General features: G+C 29.6%; 1 protein-coding gene across 1 annotated transcript; it reads left to right on the top strand.

The window, feature by feature from the left end:
* The first annotated feature begins 4739 nt into the window (after positions 1 to 4739).
* LOC142628736 (uncharacterized) lies at positions 4740 to 5546 on the top strand. The gene has a single exon (XM_075802779.1). It carries the CDS (start codon positions 4740 to 4742, stop codon positions 5544 to 5546), a length of 807 nt encoding a protein of 268 aa, XP_075658894.1.
* The last annotated feature ends 5931 nt before the right edge of the window (positions 5547 to 11477 follow it).

Below are 11477 nucleotides of genomic sequence, written 5' to 3'. Positions count from 1 at the left end.
AATAATAACAATATTAACAAATTCGACATAAATTTCATTAATCAAAGAAGAAAGTTGAATTAGATTGCTTGTGTTTTTATTTTTAATTTTTTTTACGTTAATCTCTGTTTTTTTTTTAATCCTAAAGTGAAGTTAAGTTTAGGGTTTTAAGGTGGTACTTGCTAAGGTTTTGAGGAGGGAAAAGAGACTCCTAACAGAAGTCCTTCTCTTTTTTTTTTTTTTTCTTAATCCTAACTTTTTTTGTTGTTGTTTTGTTACGTGAGTCCTTTTCAAAAAAAAAAAAAAAAAAAAAAAATCCTAAAGTGAAGTTAAGTTTAGGATTTTGAGGTGGTAATTGTTAGGACTTTGAGGAGAGGAGAGAGAGTCCTAACAGGATTCTCTCTCTCTCTCTTTCTCTTTTTTTCTTAATCTAACGTGAGTCTTTTTTTTTTTTTTTTTCTTTTTCTTTCAACTTGAGTCTTTTTTTTTTGAGTCCTATTAGAATTTTTGACTTTGAGTTTAAGTTTGATTTATTAAAGAGATATAATTTCACTCCTTATTAAGTTTTGATTAAACAAAAATAATTTTGTATAAAAAAATAATAATGATGAGTTTGAATTTAAGTTGGACTTGTTAGAAAGATAGAATTTTATTCCTTGTTAAGTTTGGATTAAGTAAAAATAATTTTATTTAAATAAAATGCTAATTTTATTTAAATATTTTACTGACGTGAAAAATTGTAAAAGATTCAGAGGTTTCGGTTATATATATATATATATAAACAAATATCCATATATGTTGAATTGAAATTTTATTAATAATAACAATATAAACAAATTCTACATAAATTTTTTTGAGTCCTATCAGAATTTTTTTCAAAAAATATAGATTATCAACGTTTGAGTTTGAGTTTAAATTTAAGTTAGACTTATTAGAGAGATAGAGTTTCACTCCTTATTAAGTTTTGATTAAACAAAAATAATTTTGTATAAAAAAATAATAATTATGAGATTAAGTTTAAGTTGGACTTATTAGAGAGATAGAGTTTTATTCCTTATTAAGTTTGGACTAAATAAAAATTTTAGAGAGATAGAGTTTTATTCCTTGTTAAGTTTGGACTAAATAAAAATAATTTTATTTAAATAAAATGCTAATTTTATTTAAATATTGTAATAAAATGATAATTTTATTTATATATTGTGCTAACGTGAAAAATTGTGAGAGATTCAAAGGCTTCAGTTTAATTTTATTATCGGGTTTTGTTTCTTCGGGAGAGTTTTTTTAAGAGTGATTTTTTTTTTATAAAAAATAACGCTGTTGTGTAAAATTGTGGAGAGGTGGTTTTATATATATATTGTCAATGTTTAAGTTTGAGTTTAAGTTGAACTTGTTAGAGAGATAAAGTTTCACTTCTTGTTAAGTTTGGATTAAATATAAATAATATTGTTTTAAATAAATGATAATGATGAGTTTGAGTTTAAGTTGGACTTGTTAAAGAGATAGAGTTTTACTTTTGGTTAAGTTTGGACTAAAAAATAATAATTTTATTCAAATAAAATGATAATTTTATTTAAATATTGTGCTGACGTAGAAAATTGTGAGAGCTTCAAAGTAAGGTTGTCAAAATCGGGATCCTATGTAGGATCGTGGGAGGCAAGTAAGATCGTGGATCATATGATCGAATCGTGGATCCTAAAATCCTACCTATTTTCAAATTTTAAGCAAAAAAACCTATTGATTGTGACTTTGTATGTTATATAATCACTTAAAATATGAATCCATCCATTATAAAAAAAAAAAAGCATCATAAAATGTAATTTGCACGTACTACATCGTCCTTATGTCATTCTAACGAAACAAAATATATTTAACATTTGACATAATTTATCTGAAAAGTTCAGTACATGTTTAATTAGTAACTAAGTACCAAAATATTATCTACACGTATAAAAAAAAGATTTTCCAAATTCTAAGTTCCAAATCCAAAATAAGCTAAGGCTAGTCAGCATATAAAAACTAGCTAACTACAAATTTACAATATGTAATCCAAAAGAGAATTCTCAATCTAAGATAAACTAGCTAATTACAAATATGAAATCCAAAAGAGAATTTTCATTTTAAGGTTCTTTTAATCTAAATGTTTCTAAATATTTTAGGTTTTGTTTTTTAAAACGTTAAACTTAAGAAAGCTTAAAGGCAACAATGGCTCACCATTGAGAGGGCTGAGAGGTGCTAGGTTTTTGACAGAGGACTGAGAAGGCGTGGGACAGAGGTGCTGGAGCTTAGTGTTTCTAAATATTTTAAGTTTTGTTATTGAAAAGGTTAAACTTAAGTACCATAGGTTTTTTTTTGAGATTTTATGTTGACATAGGGGTAAATTTGGGACTTCAATTTATTATTGGGCTTCTGATAACCCATTGGGCTTGTGGGTTTAGGTGGATTATCTTATCCAAATGAATCCCACTTAAAAAAAATAAAAAATCAAGCCAAATGGTAGGATTGGTAGGATCCCATACGATTCTACCATTTTTTGCGATTCTACTACGATTTTAAATTTTTTGGTGAGGTGGGATCGTAAAATCGTGCGATTTTACGATCTGAATGGCAATTTTGACAACCATGCTTCAGAGGCTTTGGTATATATATATACTAGTCGCTAACTCGTGCGATGCACGAGAAACAACTATGGGATCAGAAGGAATAAGAGACATAATGTTGTGTTTCTAATTTAGTTTGTGTTGTATATATAATACTGAATATATATTAAAGGTTTCTATTGACTAAAAATGTGTTTATTGGTTGAAAATGTGTCTATTGAATAAAAAAAATGTCAATTAATCGAAAAGACACCTATTGAACAAAAATGTGCTTATTAACCAAAAATGTGCTTATTGAATGAAAATGTACCTATTGACCGAAAGGTGCATATAGAACGAAAATGTGTCTATTGACCAAAAATGTGTTTATTCAATGAAAATGTGTCTATTAACTGAAAATGTGTCTATTGAATGAAAATGTTATTTGTAAATCGGATTTTTTTTTTGTTAAATAGTGAAAAGGTCCAGGAATTAATAAAATTCATAAAACATTGCCTAAAAATTTTGACTACTCTCCTAGTTTTCAAACTCTTCTATATTCCTTCGATCTCCCATAAATTTAAACTATTAATTCTAGCAATTACTTACGGTAACCATTTCTTCCATCTCCTTGCGTTCATTTTCTTCAATTTGGAAACAAACCGAAAAGCAATCTAAGCCATTAAGGACGTGCAAAGGAACCAAGGAGGCCACCAACCAAAATAAAATTCATCAGATTTGAACTCAAAACTTTTCTCCATTACTCTACCATCATACATTACTAAAATCATTGTCCATTATTGCATTTTGTTAATATTTGAAGAGGACGTGCGAAATGTGGCAACCACTCAACACAAAAAAACCCAACAGGTATGTTATGGTTTCCGTTTGTTTATTATTTTGTTAATATTTGAAGAGGACGTGCGAAATGTGGCAACCACTCAACACAAAAAAACCCAACAGGTATGTTATGGTTTCCGTTTGTTTATTATTTTTTTTGAAGGGGTGTTTGTTTATTATTCAACCATTAAACAAATGTTTCAAATCTACTAATGCTACGCAAATAAAATAAATTTTTTTGTTATTTTAATATATTCATCTTATGTGAAATGATGAGTAGATACTGAAACTTAACAGGCAAAATGGAAAGGCATAATTGTTTAAAGTTTTTAAATGTATACGTGGCATAAATTTCAATTGCCATGTTGGCTTTATATTATATATAGATATAGATTAATTTATGTAGTCGTGTGATGCAATAAAAAGTGGTTAGAAAAAAGTAAAAATTTACCTATTGATCGAAAATGTGTCTATTGGCCGAAAAGGTATCTATTGAATGGAAATATGCTTATTAACCGAAAAGGTTTCTATAGAAAAATGAAAATTCATAACTGTTCATGTTTTTAAATGTATACGTGACATAAGTTTATATAGCCATGTGGCGCAATAAAACATGGTTAACAAAAAGTCAAACGTTTCGGTTATTAGTTATTATATATATATATATATATATATATATATATATAGAGAGAGAGAGAGAGAGAGAGAGAGAGAGAGAGAGAGAGAGAGACTATTAGTGTATGTTTAAAACTATTAGTACACAATTCATTGAAGAGAAACTATATTACATTGAATGCAGAGCATGACAGTGTTGGCATCTTTCTTAAAGATGAGATGCTATTTTTTTTTTGTGTGTGGTTATCTCATGAATATGTGGAGAAAAGACATCTAGTTGCACGTATTATAGGATGAAACCACATGGCAATTGCTATATATGTGGCATTTTGGTTTTATATCACTAGGATGAAAAGACATCTAGTTGGAATTAAAGGTGATGTGGCTGCATGTATGGGTGTACCTTATGATGTTAGGTTTCAAATGGTTGAGAATTTGAAGGAAATTGCTAAATCTAAAGAACAAACAAAAAATGATCAAGAAGCATCTAATTATTCGCCATTAGAGGACTCACCAGAATTTGAAGATGTCCAAGAAATTACTCCTAGAGGTAGGGGGTTAGGTAGGGGAAATAGAAGTTGTGCTCCTAGTAATTTTCCACCAAGATCCAATCTTGGCAAGAGAAAGGCTGGTAACATGGGTAATTACTTCGCTCCTAGAACAACACCGTGAGCTTAACCTTCTATTAAAAGTGTTCTTGCTGGCAAAAAAAAGAAGTTGAGAGTTGATATGGCTGTAGCAAGATGGATGTATGATGCTTGCATTCCAACTAATGCTGTGAATTCTAGTTATTATCAACCTATGCTCAATGCTGTAGCTTCTTATGGTACAGGATATGAAGGCCCAAATTATCATGCCCTTCGAGTGCCTTTGTTGAGAGAAGCAAAAAGAGAAGTCCAATTGATTGTTGATTCTTATTGTTTATATTGGGCTGACATTGGTTGTACAATAATGGTTGATGGGTGGACTAATACTGGGCATAAAACATTGATTAATTTCCTTGTCTATTGTCTTAAAGGAATTGTTTTTATACGTTCTGTTGATGCTTCTGACTTGGTTAAGGATGATAATAATTTGAGTAACTTGTTTGATGAAATTGTTAATTGGGTTGGTCTTGCAAATATAGTACATTTGGTCACTAACAATGTTGCAAATTATGTAGCTACTGAAAGCATTTTGTGTGGAAAATATAGGAACATTAGTTGGTCATCTTGTGCAGCACATTGCCTAAACCTAATTTTTAAGGAGATTGGGAAGATGGACCATGTAGCTAAACTTGCAAAGCATGCATCCAAGATCACACTGTTCATCTATAATCATGAGGCTTTGCAAGCTTGGTTGAGGACTAGAAAAAATTGGACGGAAATTGTGTGTCTAGGGCCAACTAGGTTTGCTACTACTTTCATTGCTTTAGAGAGTCTTAAGGAACATAAGCATGACTTACAAGCATTAGTGACTAGCAAATTTTATATTGAATTAAGATATGCAAAGGATAAGAAAGCAAGGGCAGTGGTGAAAATCATTCTTGACAATTAATTTTGGAATGATTGTCATGTAATTGTGCATATTATGTCACCATTGATTCGTTTATTACGTATTATTGATCCTGATGAAAAACCAGCAATGGGTTATGTATATGATCGCATGTATAGAGTAATGATGGAATCAAAAAAAATTTCAAGGATAAGAAGAGACTATGGGAGCCTTATGTTAATATTATCAAGGATCGTTAGGATAATCAATTCTATAGAGATATTCATCTTGCTGCTTATTGGTTGAATCCTGCATTCCAATATGACTCATCTACTCTTAATAAGAGGCTAGAGACACAATCTGTTGTAACAGATGTTATTGAATCAAAAGTTTCAGTTGGCCGATTGAAGTTGGTGAAGGAATTAAGGCTATTTCGAGAGCGTGAACAAACTTTTGGAACTCAACTTGCTCAAGAATCAGCCAAGACATCTCAGCCGGGTAAGATATTGTTTACTTTAGCTAAAAATAAAATGAAAATATGTTTTAAAGATCATAGTTCTTTTTTTATATTTTTGGGATAAGTATGTTTATTGATTCATTGTATCTTTATTTTGTGTTGTATATGGAACTTAGATGAGTGGTGGAAGTTGTTTTAATCTTGTGCCCCAACTTTACAAAAGTTTGCAATTCGGATCCTTAGCCAAACAGTTGCCTCCTCGGGATGTGAGCAGAATTGGAGTGTTTTTAAACAAATACATAGCAAAAGAAGAAATAGATTGGAGCATCAACGACTTAATGATCTTGTGTATGTTCATTATAACTACTGATTGAAAGAAAGGTATATATATTATAATCTCTTCGTTTCAACGTTTTTGTGGGAAAATATAAGTGATTCATTAATTTGGTCAAGTGGGTTCTTTGTGATTGTGAAATATAAGTGATTTGGTTATCAATTATTCATTATGTTCATCTTATGATATAGAGTCAAAAGGAAGAAGTTTAATTTTGATCCTATTGATTATGCAAGTATCGATAAAATTGAATTTTGGGTAGTGGAAGATGAGGAACCTCCATTTCTGGATCATGAGGAGATAGAGAATGCATTATATGAAGAGGGAGCTCATCCAATCGAAGAAGGGTCTTCTAGCCATGTACAAAGAGGTTAGCTAATAACAATTATTTACCTAGTTGCATATTTTAATTAGACTATTTATGATTTATGAGAAATAATTATTAGAGTCGTTATTTCATTTATTGTTCTTTGGTTTTAGAATTTGTATAGATATGGACAATGAAGTGATTGAGGATGATGATGACATCAATTTGGAATCATTTGGTGATGAAGATGATGCTCCTCCCGGATTTAGAGATAAAAATCATCCTTTCTTATTGAAGATGAAGAAGATGAGGATGAGTATGAGGATGAGGATGAGGATGAGGATGCCAGTGGTGGAGCATTTGGACCACATGATGATATTGATTTCAATTTTCTTCATAACAAATGAGGCTTGGGTCTTAAAACTTATTAGTTGTTTGTTTGAAACTTTAAAACTTATTTGCTATTTGGATGTAATGAACTTATTTGCTATTTGCCATTTGGATGTAAATGTAATGACTAATGAACTTATTTATTTGGTTTTGTTGAAAGTTTATTATGTTAAGGATGATTGTTTTGTAATGTTATTATGTTAAATTCTTTAAAAAGATGTTATATACTTCTTTAAAAAAAATTATTAATTATTTTTATAATTTAAATAAATAATAATTAAATTATTTATGACGTTACTGGTTCGACCATCGGTTGGACCCCGGTCCGACTTAAAACCAATAATTAGCTCCTTTTCCGGTTCTTTCATCGTACCGGTTTTTAAAACCATGTTTATACGAAAGACTGCTAAGTGTTGCTGTGGTCCTTCCCGATTAATGAGACAATGTCATCTATACAAATGTATATTTAAGCTTCTTAATCATTACAAAGAATAAAAAATAAAAATTACTAAATAATGTCATATTTGCATAAATAACAATATTTTATTAAGAGAAATTAAGGAGAACCACATCAGCAGTCCTCCTAATTGGCTTAATAATTTTTGGAATTCGTGGTATATTTATTAATCCATACCCAACACTCTAGCGCGCCCCCCCCCCCCAAACAAAAAAAAAAAGCTTGTCTCATTATTATCTAGTCCAACTCCAACCTGAGATTCCTGCACAATTTAATCTATTCTGTTTCTTAGATGTCTGAAACGCTCATCTAATTAATATTTGGTCCAACTCCAACCCGAAATTCAATGATGTCCGGTATAGTGTAATGGCCATCATTTACTCGTAACCGCCCCTTCTTTCTTTTTTATTTTTAATCTTATTTGTAAATTCATAATAGAGAAAGAGAATTTGAATGGTAAACATTTCTTTTAAAAACACCATAATATTAGTTGGAGGAGCAATTAGTGTGACTTTCTTATTTACGCGTAATTTAGTAACCCTTAGCTACTCTTGGACTAAGACCCCATTTTGATGAAATATAAGGAGTACCAATACATTTCTAGTGGAAGAGAAATTACTTGAACGTAAGATGCTTACAAAACAGAGTGTCGGTGGCCCAAGGATCTAGCCACTAAGCCACCAATCATGTTGACTCTAGACATTTACTAGTACTCTTGATTATCATATATAAATATAGTTCTTCTATGGACACATTTGCTCATACATTTTGACACAATTCACACATTTAGCACCCGTTTGAATACAAATTATAAATGAAAATTATTTCACAACTTATTTTTGCTGCTATTCATGGCCTCACTGCACTTTTTGGTACTATTCATAGACCATACTTTACTATTTTAACTAATTTTTACTTTTATTTACAGTACTTTCAATAATAAGTTTTCAGTTTCAGCAAAATAAACAGTATCCAAACAGACTCTTATTAATGTATGATTAGAAAACATTACTTAGACATAGATCCACCACTGAAATTTAATGAAAAATAAATCAATCACTATTTGTCACATGTCTAAATTGTGTTAAAGTATGTGGTCATATATGTGTGTGTGTGGAGTAAGCCTGAAAAGAGTAAATGACCATATTTAAATATTGTCTTTTTTTGCTTTTTCGATGAATCACATTTGCTTTGCATATAGTAACACAACTCTAAGAAAATTAAGCATAAGCTAAACACCTACTGCCACTAATAATACCAGGTTTGATTGTTATGTATTTGGTATAGGGATAAACCAGTGCGAGACAACATTTATATGAGCATGACGCAAAATAGATATGTGTTAGAACGTTGAGAGGTGAAAAAATAATCCCTCTCTCTCATATTTTTTTATTAATAAATACGATATTATTTAAAACTTATGATGCTTGTTCCATAAGAATAATTATTTATCATCAGATTAAGACTTTAATGTATTTTCTTTTAAGATAGGCAAGACAACCCAAATACCTTATTCAACAACAAAATTTTTTTATTAATTGAGCTAACTAAAAATCATCTCTTATTTCATTTGACAAAAATTAAACAATGTAAAAGATTTAGCTTTAATAAATCTAATGTTTGCCATTTGAAATCAATTATGATTAGTTTTCTTATCTTATTTGGTATATGTAATTTTAAATTGCGTGGCAACTGGCATCATTTCGTGTGTAGTTGTGGCATTTAATAATAAATACAAGTCAATAAGGGAAAAATAAAAGGATTCAGATCCTCTAGTCCAAAATAAAAGATGTAAATATAATACCAGTGATATTATTGATAACTCTCATAAAAAAAAGTAACATTATTGACAAGGTATTCATATTTCATAACCCATATAATAAAGTGACTCTTTAATTGTGTGCATCCTAATAATTATTAAATTGCAAGATAAAAAAAGAAAATTATTGGATGCTTTCAGAACATGATGAAGTAGTCTTTATTTTTCTCATATTTGGTGGATCCTCCTATAAGTTTAATTAATGAAATTCATTATTAACGAAAGAGGTGGGACTAGGGAGTACTATATCACCAAACTCTAGAAGCACTCGGTGATTACTTGACAAAATAAGAGAAGTTTATATATATACACACCTATTGAATGATTAGTGATTCAGGTGCTCCATCTGCCTATAAATAGCTTACTAGTGAGTTTTCTCAAACTATCCCTCGTAAGTAAGTTTCCTATACTTCATTCCAAAGCCAGTTCCTCTCTTTATGTCTTTCTACTCATTTTAAAACATATAATTTTCTACTTTCTGGGTATAAGCTTGTGAAGTTTTTAGTTATAAGTTTCTCTAGATGTATAAGGTATAATAATGAGTACTTGGGTTTGTTGAATTCTGGGGAGTGACGTGCCATTAGCTTTTCTGCATTAAGGATTTTACTAAAAGATGAAATCTTTTAATAGAACGATCGGTTCTGTACCTTAATCTTTCAAGTTTTGTAGATTTGCAATTATTTAGCAGCAAGTTTATAAAATTATATGAAGCATACATAATTATTTATATTCTCTAAAATATAACTTAAAGTTGTCAAATTTTCATTACATATTAGCCATAAAATGACCCTGATCTAATCTAGAGCAAATGGAAAGAATTCTAAAGCTCGAGGTGAAGTAGTTTATTAACACATCATATATGCGTTATAAATAATAAACGGTTTTATTAACGGGTGCCGGCCAGCACTTTTTAATGAACTAGCCCCTGGGTCCCACTGCATAGGAAATGGGCAAAAATTTACTTTTCAGCTTTTTTTTTTTTTTTTTTTGAGAAACTATTTGCCTTGTTTTGTGTAAAATGTGTATCTTGGTTTTTTCAGTAATTATAGGACAAAAATGCTCCTTTAACGTACTTTTAACACATTTCTTTTTATTTCACTTTCTTTTTCTTACGCAATTTACTTCTCAAAGATGAAAACCATTGATTGGTTTGTGGTGTTTTTTTTAGTAGTGTGATATATTATTTTATTGTAGTAGATATATTATTTTATTGTAATATTTATATTATTTTATTGTGTTAAAATTTAAAATAGATCCATTACTATTGGATGTTTTGTAAAATGAATAAATAAAATAGATAAAATAGCTTTTTGTGGTGCCAAATAACTAAAAAAATAACTCTATTGTTGTGGATGCTTTAACAAATATGTATTTATCATAGTCCATCAATCATTATATTCAATTATATTTTTTAATTAAATAAAAGGTTTTTTTTTATACCCTTATCCAACCCCCACCCACGTATGACCCTTTGTTTTTTTTTTTTTTTTAAATCTTTTTTTCCTATCTTTTTCTCATCCATCTATTTCTTCACAAATATCCACTTTCTTCATTTCCTTTATCTGTTTTCCTCCACACCAAATAACTAAAAAAATAACTCTATTGTTGTGAATGCTCTAACAAATATATATCTATCATAGTCCATCAATCATTATATTCAATTATATTTTTTAATTAAATAAAAGGCTTTTTTTATACCCTTATCCAACCCCCACCAACGTATGACCCTTTGTTTTCTTTTCTTTTTTTCCTCTCTTTTTCTCATCCATCCATTTCTTCACAAATATCCACTTTCTTCATTTTCTTTATCTGCTTTCCTCCACACCAAATAACTAAAAAAATAACTCTATTGTTATGGATGCTCTAACAAATATATATCTATCATAGTCCATCAATCATTATATTCAATTATATTTTTTAATTAAATAAAAGGTTTTTTTTATACCCTTATCCTACCCCCACCCATGTATGACCCTTTGTTTTCTTTTCTTTTTTTCCTCTCTTTTTCTCATCCATCCATTTCTTCACAAATATCCACTTTCTTCATTCCTCTATCTGCTTTCCTCCGTAACAAATAACTAGAAAAATAACTCTATTGTTGTGGATGCTCTAACAAATATATATCTATCATAGTCCATCAATCATTATATTCAATTATATTTTTTTAATTAAATAAAAGGTTTTTTTTATACCCTTATCCGACCCCCACCCACGTATGACCCTTTGTTTT

Source organism: Castanea sativa, chromosome 3, assembly GCF_040712315.1.
Source record: "Castanea sativa cultivar Marrone di Chiusa Pesio chromosome 3, ASM4071231v1".
In the NCBI taxonomy this organism is placed as follows: domain Eukaryota; kingdom Viridiplantae; phylum Streptophyta; class Magnoliopsida; order Fagales; family Fagaceae; genus Castanea; species Castanea sativa.
This window is presented reverse-complemented; position numbering and strand designations above follow the sequence as displayed.

Coding starts and splice junctions, on each gene's coding strand:
- LOC142628736 (XM_075802779.1), top strand. CDS start 4,740: ATGGCTGTAGCAAGATGGATGTATGATGCTTGCATTCCAACTAATGCT.